The 13952-nt window shown below is 48.8% G+C and overlaps 1 protein-coding gene across 7 annotated transcripts in view; it reads right to left on the bottom strand.

The window, feature by feature from the left end:
* Positions 1-13952, bottom strand: part of CTIF (cap binding complex dependent translation initiation factor) — a 282695-nt gene that overhangs the window by 195223 nt on the left and 73520 nt on the right. For 3 of the 7 annotated variants that reach the window (XM_077899773.1, XM_077899775.1, XM_077899774.1), the window contains exons 3-4: positions 10722-10769; positions 955-1026 (exon numbers count right to left, since the gene is read on the bottom strand). The exons of 1 other annotated variant lie outside the window; for it this stretch is intronic. In XM_077899773.1, the coding sequence (XP_077755899.1) occupies positions 955-1026; positions 10722-10769 (120 nt within the window). The remainder of the gene's footprint in view (positions 1-954; positions 1027-10721; positions 10770-13952) is intronic. 3 more of the 7 variants (XM_077899776.1, XM_077899777.1, XM_077899779.1) reach the window with 2 other exon arrangements.

Below are 13952 nucleotides of genomic sequence, written 5' to 3'. Positions count from 1 at the left end.
GGTCATTACACCTCCATGGACTTCAGTTACAAAGCAGCATGGAGAAACCATCGAGTTTCCTGATTTTCATAGGAGGAAGCTGAGGCAAAAAGAATTTCTACCAAGTTTGTGGCAGAGCAAATAGGAGAACCTGGGTCTCCTGCCTCCTCTCCTGCCACAGCCCCACCCCAGGGTTCTTGTTATGCCCTCCTACCCAAGAATCAACGAAACACACACAAACATCTTGTAGTGTGGGAGAGCAGCTATCCCCCCACACCATGGTGTACAAAGCCCTGCATCCTAAGAAAAACCTAGAACTGAGGCCACTGACCATCTTCACTTAGGACAGAATAGACATGAGTTGATGTAACTGGTTCCATGGGACTGAAGTCAGACACAAGAAAGTGGGCTCAGGGTAATATGTGAATGCAGCTGCTCTGAAATTGGAAGCCCATAAAGGCTCAGGCACAGTGGGCTGACGGTTAGGGATGGATGTTTTTTTTTAGCCTCCAATCCCTGGTCTCCCACAGGCAGGAATAAGGTATCAGCAAAAACAGCTGGACGCCTTGAGGGTGTACGGGGGCCTGAGGGTCACCAGAGCAGCTGCCTCTTCCCTCCCAGCCACATGCCCTGCACCTGTGCGGGTGCCCCCTTGGGATCTTACAGGCAAGCAGCAGGCTGAGAGGAGCAGTGGGCTCCCACCAGGTCTAGGAAGCTATCTATTTTCCTAGATGGCTGTTGAGGGTCGGGGGGATGGACAGGGCCATGAATCTATGTGTTTTGAGGAGGGGGTGCTTCACTATGGGCTGGGAGTTTGGAGAGAACTTTCCAGAGAGTAGATTGCACCCTCTCCTCTCCTATTTCCTGATCTCTCCACATCACCACTGCTCAGGTCAGCCATCATGAGCCAGCCCAGGAACCCAAATAGACAAGACATGGGACAACCCCAGAAAGAGGACAGAGCTGGTTCCCTACCTGCTGTGGGGGGGCTCGCCCTCGGGAGAAGGAACAGCTGCTGTCCAGCTGCTCACTGCAGTCTGCTGTCCACTGCAGGAGAGAAAGGAGTGGTCAGTGACGGCTGGACACATAGCCTCATCCTCATCCTGTCAGGGCCTTCCAGATACAGCCCTCCCCTTCTGCAGTAGAGCCAAGATAAAATCCTACTTGACCACTGTCAAAGGCAAACCGTTCCCTACCAGCAGGTCCACTTTGGTCCACTTTTAAAATCTTCTCCAAATTCCACCTTGAGGTGACCCCTTTGGTGTATGCTTGGGGAAGGCAAAGTTACTTCCCTTCATGTAAGCCCACCAGAGTGATCAAGACCCAGCTCCATTCCAGAGCCAACTATACACGACATAGGGTGATTGTGTTTGGAACAAGCAGCACTGCGTCTAATGGCCTGACCTGGCTTTGGCCACACTTGCCCTCCACAGTGTCCAGACTAGACTTGGAACCGAGGCATATTCATGTGCATTTTCCCATATATCCAGCTCCAGGAAACAATGGGTCTGCAGACTGACAGGACATCGTGGCACCAGGGAAGAGTCCCAGACTGGCCATCAGAAGCCTGGCTCCCGCCCAGTTCCAGCCCTCACTCCCCAAGAGCTCAGGGATCCAGGGTACTGCAAAGTATGGTCTGATGACCACTTGCATGAGATTCTCCCTAAATCTGCTGCACAGGCGTCCCTGGGCTCCACCCTCTGAATCAGATGTGGAGCTTCTGCGTTTTGACAAGTTTCCCTAGTGCGGAACTGGAAGTTTGAGGGTTACTGAAATGCATGGATTTCCCAGGCTTCACTTGGTCAACTACAAAATGGGGCCAGTAAGACTGAGTGACCACAAGGTAGAAGTGAAGGACTTCTGTAAACTTATAAAAACACTGTAGAAGAGCACCTGGGTGGCTCTGCATCTGCCTTTGGCTCAGGGTGTGATCCTCCTCACAGGGAACCTGATTCTCCCTCTACCTGTGTCTCTGCCTCTCTCTCCGAATAAATAAAATCTTTAAAAAACACTGCAGAGATAGGAAGTAGTAGCAACAGTACAGCTTTTCCTCTGTAAGGTCCCATCTAGCTACATGGTGGTGTTTTTTTTTTTTTTAATTTTTATTTATTTATGATAGTCACAGAGAGAGAGAGAGAGGCAGAGACACAGGCAGAGGGAGAAGCAGGCTCCATGCACTGGGAGCCCGACGTGGGATTCGATCCCGGGTCTCCAGGATCGCGCCCTGGGCCAAGGCAGGCGCCAAACCACTGCGCCACCCAGGGATCCCCATGGTGGTGTTTTTATTATTGTGTTAAACGTTAGCTAGCCCCTTTGGCTAATGTTGAACACTGACCTTGACCTCCGCCCAGGGTGATACATGAAGAACAGAGGTGCCCAATATCTCTGACGCTATTTGATCAAAACTGAGAGTGAGTGTGGATGGCTTGAGGCCAGTGCATTCGTGGTGTTGTACAACCTTAGCTGGCCACGCTCTCCTGACTCTGGGTCAAGGGCGTGACATATGTTATAGCACTGCTGACACAGGCCGGTGCAGCTATACTCTCGGGCAGTGTCCTCTGAATGAAATCGTATGGGAGCCACAAACAGGAGCCACAGGTGTATTTTAAATGCTCTGGCAGCCAGATTTTAAAAAGGAAGAGGTTCACTTAAATTTAATAAGATATTTTATTTATCTCAGTATATCCAAAATATGATCACTTCAATAGGTAATCAATATAAAGCATTATTTTTTAAAAGATTTGTTTATTTATTTGAGAGACACAGAGAGTGGTGAGGGGTTGGAGAGGGGCGGAGGGAGATAGAGAATCCTAAGCAGATTCCCTGCTGAGCGTGGAGACCCACACAGGGCTCCATGCCATAACCCTGGGATGATGACCAGAGCCAAAATCAAGAGTTGGATGCGTAACCGACTGAGCCACCCAGGCGCCCCTAAAACATTAATGAGATCTTTTATATTCTTCTTTCCATATCAAGTTTTTAAAATCTACTTTGGCCACGTGTCAGATTGGACCAGCCACATTTCAAGCGCTTGAGACACATGAGTAGTGGCTGTCGTATTGGATGGCACAGCTTGAGGAAACGGCAGGGGCAGCGGTCCCAGGCAAGTGTGCCCTCGCAGCCGCGCCTGGCCCATCCCTGTTGGGAGCTGCGGAGGAGCTGAGGCCTGCAGACTGCAATTCCTGGCTCCTATGTCAGCTGGCTTCCTGCTGCGCCACTGGGAGCCAGGAAGAAGGGAAGAGCCAAGGCAGTTCTCCTCCTTCTCTACACCTCAGGTGGCACTACCGACCATGACTGGGTCTCCTTCACGGCTCCAGACCTCACTAGATAGGCCTTCTCATGCATGACCCTGACCCCCGGGCTCTGGCAACACCATCCCTTCCTTTTGTGCCTCAGGTCTGGTGGTGGGATTGGCCTTCTGTGCTTGCTGGTCTCTGGCTTATTTTGCTTCTCAGCACCTTGATCATTTGGGTAATCAACTGCCTGGATTAAATGCCCTCTGTCTGGATATTTGCCATCTCAAAGCATCTCCCCCCAAGATATTTATGAATTGTATTAATAATTATAATAAATATATTAATTGATCATATGAAGGCAGGTGAGAAATCCATCAGATGCCGCCTTAACCGAGACATGGGGAAGAACACTGGTCATCGCGAAGCATATCAACCTCATGGACTCCCCGGGATGACATGCTGAAAAGGGCACGTCGCTTCTGGGGTGTTCCTGCCAAAAATGCACAACCTCAATTTAATCAGGAGGAAACACTGGGCAACCCAAATACATAAACTTTCTATAAAATAAGTAACCAGCATTTCTCAGGCCAAGGTCATGGAAGAGCAGACCTAGGAAGTGTCCACAGATTGGAGAAGAATAAGGAGACACGACAACTGGCTATTAAACTACTATAAAAACAACCCCTCTGCTTTATATCCTTGCAGTGGTTTCTCCTTTCCTTGCTGAGGCCTGGCTCACAGGGTCGGGGATGGCCAAGGCACACAGCGACTACTGGCTGGGGTCACGCACCCTCCATCCCATCCTAGCAGAGCCCTACAGAGAAAGGCTTCCCCCCACCCCATTCTGCGTGTCCCAAGCATTTCATCCCCAGCTGCAGAGCATCCATGTGACACCTCACAGAACGAGGCTCGTGGGTGGGCACAGCAAGGGGGTCAGCAAGGCAGGGCAGGAAGCCTCAATGGCTCCTCTCCACAAGCAAGCAGAGAGAAGGCTGAGGTCGCACGCACCGCCAGCTGGAACCTCGCCCCCTCGTTAGGCTTTCCGAGAGCGGATCCAAGCTCCTGTGAGATGGCTCTGCTTTGTCAAAGTCATCCTCCACTCAGTATCTGCCAGTCAGGAGCCATTTCCTGGAGCTTTTGGTACGGGAGCTGCAACAAGCACCTCCCTTCCTGGGAGAGGTGAGGTGTCCAAAGACAGTGATGCCAGGTGGAGGGCAAGGCTGAGAGGAGGAGGAGTGTGCCCTTGGCAAGGGGTTGGGGAGTGGGTGCAGGGAATTCAATGGCCAAGCGGGGTTTCCCAGAAAAGTAGGAGCTTGGGTGTGGACACAGGCAACAGAACCCCGCCAGCTCACAGGCAGATTGCAGCAAGCACGACTCTCTGGCACTCAGAGACTTTTCCTGTAGACAGGGTCAGAAGAAGGGGGTGACCTTGCCAGGGGAGGGCGTCATGAGAGCTGTGTTGGGGAAGGCTTCCTCGCCCGGCGGGGTTGGGGTGGGGAGGAGACAGGAGGCTGGAGTCCAGCATCCAGGTTTCCACGGCCAGTGGAGGCAGACACAGAAGTGAAGGCATGGATGTGAGAGCACGGCTCAGACGCAGCCAGCAGAGGGGTCCTGGGAGTGGAGAGCAAGCGAGACTGGGACTCTGCAGAGACCCTCCCAGAGACTTGGTCAGGGCTGGACACTGACCCTGGAGAAGGGACTGTGGTGTAGCTGTGCAAGGCTTTCCTGGCCCCCAGGGCAGGAAGTAAGCAGGAATCCCTGCACTTGTCACACAAAGCACTTCCCACTGGGCTTCCTAGGCTCCCACCTCCAACCCCTGACAAGCAGCAGTCCCAGGGAACTTCTCTGGCCTGCTGCTGGCTGCCTGGTGCCCATCACCTCGGGGAGGAGGAGGGCTCCTTCCTCCACCCTAAAGCCCCTTGGGACTCCCTTCCCTCACTCCAAAGCTCCTCCCCACCTCGGCTGGGATTGCTTTTAGGCCTCAGCCCTCACCTCCTGCCTCCCCTTCACCTTTTCTGAGCCATCACCTAGAAAAATCTCCAGACACAGACCTTCCCTGAACCTGCCCTTAACTGGATGAGGTGATTCCAGAATGGAGAGAAGGGCTCCCACCTGGAGAACGCTCTCATCTGTCCCACCCTCCAGGGCTGAGTCCAATGCTAGAGAGTTTCTCCTTCGAGGTAAACTGGTGTATAGCTAGGAGCAGGTCCTGTGGGGGAGGAGGTGGTGTTCTCCTGACAAGGTCATTGGACACCATGGAACAAAGAGGCAGGCAAAGGGGGAAATTTTTATATATGGAAACGACAAACATCGAATTCATGAGAGCGGTGTGAGGCCTCCACCATGGATGCTACAATTTATTTCTTATTTTAAAAAACCTGAAACACAGATGGCACAGGGTTAAGATTTCATAAACAGGGGAGTACAGATGTTTGTCCTATACTCAAAACAGATGCTTATTCTATCTTTTGCTCTTATCAGCACATTTAAATTATTTCACAGTAGGGTCCCCTGGCTGGCTCAGTTGGTGAAGCAGGTGGCTCTTGATCTCGGGGTTGTAAGTTCAAGCCCCATGTTGGATGTGGAGATTACTTAAAATAAAATAAAAAATCTTTAAAAAATAAATAATTTCACAATGTAAAAAAATATATATATATTAAAATCAGTTCTGTCATTTGCATCCCAGGAGGGAAAATAGTTTGGGAGCAGACCTGGAGAAAGACAGAGGAAACCACTAAGCACTGAGGGAGGAAAAACACAGAGTGGGGAGGCTGGGCTGCTAAAGATAAACCACCCCACTTTTCAATGGTACGAACCCCCCACCCCCCAGGGGTTGCACTGCCTGATATCCTGATATGACCAGGCTAGAGCCCAGCCAGCAAGTTGACTCAGTGCAGGATGAGACAAAGATATAATTGACAAAACTGCATCCATAAAGAGATGTGCAATGGGGAACTGAGGTTATAGATTATATAATGATAAGAACAGTGTTTAAAATCAAGGGAAAGGGAAGATCATCAATAAACACTGGGGCTGAGAGAACCAGAGGAAAGTGAGGAAAAATTAACCTCGATGTCTGCCCCACACTATCCGTCAATGGCACATTCCAAGCTGATTAAATGCCAAGGTATGTGCTTTAAACTACACTGAAATCTAACGCTTCTGCATGACAAAAGAAATCGTGAACAAAATTAAAGCCAAGTGAGAGGCTACTTGCAGCATGTATAACAAGAATGAATTTGTCAGAATATATATATAAAGACTTTATTTACACCTAGCGTATTACATATATTAACACTTACTCTTCATAGAGACCTACGCACATTTATTATGCCCACTTTGCAAATATGGAGGCCTGGCTTGGCTGATAACTTCCCCGGGGTTGCACAGCCAAAAAGCGGCAGAATGAGTAAAGGCATAAATAGCTTTCAACTCAAAGAGCCAATAAAAGTGTTGGATACTAAATGTAATGTGTGATCTTGGATTAGACAGTGAACCATAATTTCTTTTACTATAGTAAAATATCCAGAACATAGAATGTACCGTTCTACTCACTTTTAAGAGTATATTTCAGTGGCATTAGGTCCATTCACATTATTGTGTAGCCGCCACTAACATCCGTCTCCAGGACTTTTTTATAATTCCCAAACTGAAACTCTGTCTCTATCAAACACTAACCCCTCGGCCCCGTCCTCCCCGACCCTACGACCCACTTCTCTAACCTGCTTTCACTCTATGTGAACTTCACTAGTCTAAGTGTCTCATGGGAGCGGAATCACACATTATCCATCCTTTTGTATCTGGTCAATTTCACTGAGCCTAAAGTCCTTAAGATCCATCCACGGTGCGCATGTCATAGGATTTCCTTTTTTCCTTAGCCTCAATACTATTTCATGTATGGATAGACCACATTTGATTTTTCTAGTTGTCTACTGATGGACACTTGGGTTGTTTCCTCCTTTTGACTACTGTGAATAATGCTGCTACGAATATGGGTGTAGAAATATCTGTTTACGTACTTGCTTTTAATTATTTGGGATGTATATCTAGAAGTAGAATTGCTGGATCACGTGGTAATTCTATGTTTAACTCTTGAGGAACATAGCTTTTTTTTTTTTGGTATAAAGGTTATTATTGGAAAAACTGGTGACATATCAAGTCCATAGATTAAATAATATTGTTTCAATGTTTATTTCCTATTCTGTGACTCAGTAAGAGAATGTCCTGGTTCTTAGAAAATACACACTGAAATATTTAGGAATAAAGGGGAGTCTGCAACTTTACTCTCACATCAAAACATCTCTTGATAGAATCTTTCTCTCTAGCATTCTAAAAGAAGGGAGAGCTGGAAAACAAAGGTGGTAAAATATTTTATCCGACTATTAAACTGGATACTCTGGGTAAAGGATATGCAGGGATTCTTTGTACTATTATTGCCATTCGTATTTACATCTGAATTTATTTCAACGTGAAGAATCCTTTAAAAAGTCATCTTATCCATCCAGGACTTCCGAATCAACTAGGCGGCCAGACAACCCAGGGAGCAGTGTGAGGGTCAAGTGGAAGCCACTGCTTTCTCGCAAGACCCAGGAAGGGGACGTGGCTTCCTCAGGGCCTCGTGGAGCTGAGGCACACGGCAGCCAGGAGCTCCTGCCAGCCTCAACACTGGGTTTCTCAACTTCAGGAACAGATTCCTTTACACTGGGCACACGGGCTCACTGAGCAGGAGAGGAGAAACAAGAAGGGGAGGTGGGAGCAGAGCCTGGCTGGCAGCCCACTGTCCCTCTGCATGGTGCTCCAGGAAAGCCTTGTGTGCGAGGGGCAGGAGACGCTGCCCAAACGCTGAGGTTTGAGAGGACAAAAGGCTTTTTGCTCCTATCTTAAAAAAAACAAAAAACAAAAAACAAAAACCAAAACCTCCCAGTTCTAGAGGCAGTTTAATGTAGTGATTAGGAGCTTGAGTTCCTGAAGCAGTGAATCTTGAGCTCCTATTCCCACCCTATCACTTACTCTATGACCTTGGACGAGCCACTTTATCCCTAAGACTCCACCTCCCCAACCTATAATAATTGACAGACACTACCAACAGCACAAAGGGTACGTGTCTGGCTCCTGGAGTAAGACCACCTGGTTCAGACCGCAGATTGGCCACGTGCTTGCAGTGTGACCCTTGGGCAGCTTATTCAACCTCTCTGTGCCTTAGTTCCCCCCCCCACCCCGTGAGCTGGCAACAATAACTGCACCTTCACAGAGTTTAGTGAGGAGCACATGAGTCAACGTGGACACACTTCGGTGCTTTGTCGGCTCCTGCTCATCTCCTCAGCCTCGCAGGGCTCAATATCGGGCCCTCTTCACCAAGCTCCTCATTCCTGGGCTAACAAGGCCATCCACATGCCACTATGGACACACATGAGTCTCCAGGTCACTCCTGTCCTCTCAACGCCACCTTTGCGCATCTACCTGCTTGATCAGCATCTCCACCGAGACGTTAACACTATCGTGACCTTCCACGTTCCAAAACTGAGCGCTTGACCTTTGCTCCCCAAAGCTACTCTTTCAGGGCCTCCTACGTATCTCATTTCTGCCAAGTCTATGCCTCTATTTACTCAGGCTAAAATCCATTCATCAGAAAATCATGTGATTTGTACCTTTTTTTTTTTTTTAAGATTTTATTTATTTATTCCTGAAAGACACAGAGAGAGAGGCAGAGGGAGAATCAGGCTCCATGCAGGGAGCCCGACGTGGGACTCGATCTTGGGTCTCCAGGATCACGCCCTGGGCCGAAGGCAGACGCTCCACGGTTGAGCCCTCCAGGCGCCCCTATTTGTACCTTTCAGGTATAACCGGAACCTGACCACTTCTTACCACCCACATGGTGATCCCACTGCTCGAGCCACCATGGCCTCTTGCCTGGACCAGCTGAATGGCCTCCTGGTCTCCGTGCTTTCTTTCCTGAGCACTCTCCACTGCCAGCTCTTTGCCATCACCTCTTCTCCACACTGCATCCTGAGTGATCCTATTTCACCAATCACATCATGCCCGTCCTCTACTCAAAACACTTTAGCATCACCCCATCTCACTAGGGGAAAGGCCAGAGACCTCACTGGGGAGGTGAAAGCCCTACAGGTCTGGCTCAACCACGACACGCTCCCCTTGCTCCATTTGCTCCAGCCAGACTGGCCCAAGCTGTTCCTCGAAGCAGGGGACACTCCCACACCAGAGCCAGGCCTCGACATTCCCTTTGCCTGCTCACTGGTTCCCACGTGGCCTCATTCTCTCGCCTTCAAGTCTTTGCTCAAAAGTCAGGAAGCCACCCAGGACAGCCTGGCACTACCTCGTCTCCTGTCCCACTCAGCTGTATAACACACCCTGTTTCCTTCCTGGTCTGTCCTCTGACTTTCTCCACTTACAAAGAAGGACTGGGGGAGTGGCTGGAAGGGATTATGGTCCATTCTGTTCTTGAGTTTATCCCTAGAGCCTAGAATAGGTCTTGAATGAACAAAATATTAGCTCTGACTATACTTCACTCTTTAACCAACAGCGATTGGCAGAAAACGGGCAGATTTAAACAATTGTACTTGATGCCCAAAACCACCTAACAATGTCTAGGAGATCACACTAAATAAATTTACAAGGAAGTTAGAAATTACACGCCTGTGAGACATTCAACTTTGTAAAAGGCATAGAAAGAAAACATATTACCCAGAAATGACATTAGTTTTTGTCATGAATTATGGCAACTTTCTCCCTTTGTTGCCTGTTTACCTCCCTTTTTCCAGTTGTTTTAAAAGTAAAATAAAATTTTAACTCATTAAAAAAATTACCGGTAATCAGATTAAAAAGAACGCACCTTCACCCGGGCATCAAGAAAATGCAAAGTAAGATCCCAAGAGATGATCGGTCCCAATGCACCAGTGGTGGTGTGAATGACGAAACATTTTAGAGAACAGCTTGGCAATTGCTATTAAAACTGATTCTACTTCTCAGCATCTACTTAAATAAACACTTTTATATGGGCAGGAGGAGGCATGTTCAATAACACTCATCGAAGTATCTTACGTTTCCAGGGGAAAATTTAGACGATCCCTGAATCCTCCTCAGCAGGTGAGTATTAAACTATGGGACCTCTGTGCTGTGGACCACTGTGAAACCATTAAACAGAACACAGTGGGTGTCCAAGGCTCGAAGAATCCCTAGGGCACACAGCAAGGTGAAAGATGTAGGTTATTGGATGATATATTCACTGACTATGATTTATGATCTTGAAATAATGTATTTCTATAAGTCCTATGTAATGTATATGTTGATAAAACGCATTAAAAAACGAGATGAAGGTAACTCCCCAATCCATGAGGCAGCAACTAAGGGAGAATTTATCGCTAATGTTAGAATTCTCGTGTACTGTAAAATGTACGCATGGAGTACTTGTGTAATTAAAAATAAATCGCATCTTTAATAAAATGAGTCCCCCATGTGCAACCATCCCACAGTTCCCCTTAAACTCACTTCTTCAGTTAAGCCTTTCATGGGTGGTCCACCATTGAGCGCTTCCTCCTACGAGTGAAGACAGCAGGGGAGAGGGTTCAAAGGGCAGGAAGAAATGAAGGAATAGGATAGTAGGGGGGGTGAGGGAACAGTGAACAGGGAAGGCAGCACGAAGGAAAAACATGAAGAGAAGAGAAGGAAAACACCGTGAGTGAGAGAAGTCATGCCAGTCTGAAGACTTGCACCCCACTCTTTACATCTGCATGGCTGCACGGCTCTTGGTAAGGACCCTTTGCATCTTAGACAAAACCTAGGAGCTCCGAGTGCCTGACAACACCGAAAAGGACCAGAGGAAGTTATTTTCACCCTCACTGGAGCTTCATTTGACGTAATAACAAGAATTTATGGGGAAAAATATTTTTATTAAATGTATCTGCTCTTTACAATGTCCCTACATTCTATCCATCCAACAGTGGAGCTCAAGGCAGGTGGCCATGGGGGGTGGTGGAAGGAGACAGACATGCCTCACCAGAGGTCATGGCTATTAGGCTCAGTGGAGCAGCAGTCAGGTGGGGGCTTATAAGAAGGCCAGCCCCCGAGCCCCTCCCCATTCAGCTGAACTTTGCGGGAGGCTTGTGCATCAGTGTTTGTCTGAGCCCCCCAAGTGATTCCAGTATGCAGCCAGAGTTGTGAACACTGCTTTGAAGCCTTATCATGATCCACCAGACCATCCACTAACATCAGTAAGGGCCAACCTTTCCTACTTAGTAACACCCCAATCTCTTCTACAAAAGGCTAATTGTCAATGAGATTTGGAGTCCTAAATCTCATTCCATAGGGAGAGATGTATCTTAATCACCCAACAGCCTGTTAGTGATGGCCTGCACCAACAGGGAACCAGAGGTGGGTAGGGAAGGACTGGGGCCCAGCTCAGCCACCACCAAGCACCTCCCAACTCTGTACTCCAGCAGTCTTCTCTCCTATAGTATAGGGCTATAATCCTCCCTTCTCCCAAAGACAGAGTGAGGACAACTTTCAGGATGTGCCTTTATGGACTTGGAATCCACTGGAGGGCAGGCACTCCTGAAATGTATGTGTGGGAGTCGGGGGGGGGGTATAAATTTAAATATGATATCCCAAAAGTGTTGTAAAACAGAGCATATATGTTCTTGGTCACTCATCTAAAGAAGAGGAAACTCACTGGCTCGCCCTATCATCCATCCATCCATCCAGTTATCTCTTTCCATCCATCCATCTAACCATCCATCTTTCTTCCTAGTTGTTGCTAATGGAGGGGCAAAGGAGAGCACAACTGCACAATCATCATGAGGCATTTTCTTCTAAGAGTCAACCATCATCTCTCAGATCCTAAAAAAATGATCTCAGCAACTGAAAAGCAACATTATCCTCCACTTTCTCAAGTTTTCTCTTTCCAAGATTCTTAACAATTTTCCTCTCCCAGGAACATCAAAACACCACCGCAGACAGACAGATGGGGACATTCTCTGAGGGTTTTTTTTTTTTTTTTTGGTTTTTGGCTTCTATTTAAAATAGTCATCAGGTTAAATAAAAACAAGCAAAAGTGCTCTAGCAGAAAGACTTCCCATAAAGCTATGTCAACAGAGAGTTTATTTTTTTCTAAAAGACTGCTCTATAAACACATCTAACCCCAGCCTTACTTAGAGCTGTCCACAGCTGGCCCCTCCTCTGGAGTCTGCACCTCAGCTGTGTTTGTGGGCGTCTGGTAGCGGGTTTGGTGGCCGTGGGATTAAAATGTTGCTCCTTAGCCAGCAGAGCCCAGGACCCTGCCAGGTGTTTGCGTTCTTCCAGGGAACATCGGAGGACACAGAGAGTTTAAGGAATGCATCCAATGTCACAAGTAGCCATGTTTTCCACACTGCCTCACAACAAACAACTGTTTGAAAGCCCCTGCAAATGTGGACATTCAAGCGTGGTCGGGCCCGACCGATTCCAGGAGCAGGAGCCAGAAGGGCAGGGCCCAGAGTCAGGGCACGTCTCTCTCTGCTCTGCATGTCGAGAGCACAGTCATCCCTGCAGGGAGGTCAGAGACACCAGGAGGGCCCCCTTTTTCCAGAATTATCTCCCTGGTGGCTGCTCTGGGAACAGAAATTCTACCATTTGTAAGGTATTCCTCTGGTCCTTGGACACTCCTACAGTAGGAACCTACCTACTTCACACGGAGGAGCCTCCAAAGGACACCCTGCTGGAGGCCAGTTGGGTCCACACAGTGTGCCCAGTCCACGGGGCCTGCTCCTGGGGAAGTCCACTCCAGGATGCTTATGGGAGTATGCAAGAGTTGGAGTGCCTAATTACTCCCCTCCCTGCCCTACATGACCCAGAGAGGTGCACTGCCCTCGGGGGTTTTCCAGGCTAGCCTGGCCGCCCTTGCCCTGCCACTGCAGGTGATGCTATCGTTAGCTGTACAATGAAGGTGGCTCAATTAACACCTCATCCGACAAGGCACCCCGTCCTTGCAGTCACCTGTAGACTCCTCAGTCACCCACGCCTGCCTCAGTCCCTACTCCTTGAAAACTCTTCTCCCGAATTGCTGCCACCTTTTCGGGCACCTGCCTTTCCATTCTTGGTGATGTCCGCGTCAGTAATGCTGGTCCTGTACCCTGACAACCAGCTCCACTGCCCCTCTCCTCTGGATCCCTCCTCTGTCCAGGACCTCCACACTCAAGCCCAGCCTTTCACTGCCATCTGCTGCACCCTCTGCCCTGGATTTCAAATGCCCACTCCTGGACACTCCCCTTTCCTTCTCACTCCTTCTGGTGCCAGGACTCCAGCAACTCACCGACTCCCTAGAACCCTTAAGTCCACTGACCCACCAGCCTTCAGTATCCATCATCGCCTTGGGTCCTCACCCCTGTACTGACCTGGCTCAGTGGCAGGGAATGTCACTGTCCCGACTCCCTCCCTCCCTCCCCTCTCCCCTCCTCCCTCTCCCTCTAGTGTATCACTGAGAGAAACCTCAGGCCCAGTTAAATTCAGTTCTGTAGCTCTGCATCTGCACCTGCACCATTATGGCTGAAAGTGGCTGGAGAAACTCACACCTACATTGCACAATAAGGTATCATCCTAGATGCACGGCTACAAACCCAGAAGCCCCCTCTGTGTTTGTGGGTGAGCCGTTGGGGACCTGAGCCAAGGCCAAGCCTTCTCATCTACTCAAGGCGGTTGCTCATCGAGCCTCCCCCCGTCCCTGCACCACTCCATTGATGCACAACA

Source organism: Canis aureus, chromosome 6, assembly GCF_053574225.1.
Source record: "Canis aureus isolate CA01 chromosome 6, VMU_Caureus_v.1.0, whole genome shotgun sequence".
Taxonomy (NCBI): domain Eukaryota; kingdom Metazoa; phylum Chordata; class Mammalia; order Carnivora; family Canidae; genus Canis; species Canis aureus.
Note: the sequence above shows the minus strand (reverse complement) of the source record. Positions and strands in the feature narration are given on the sequence as shown.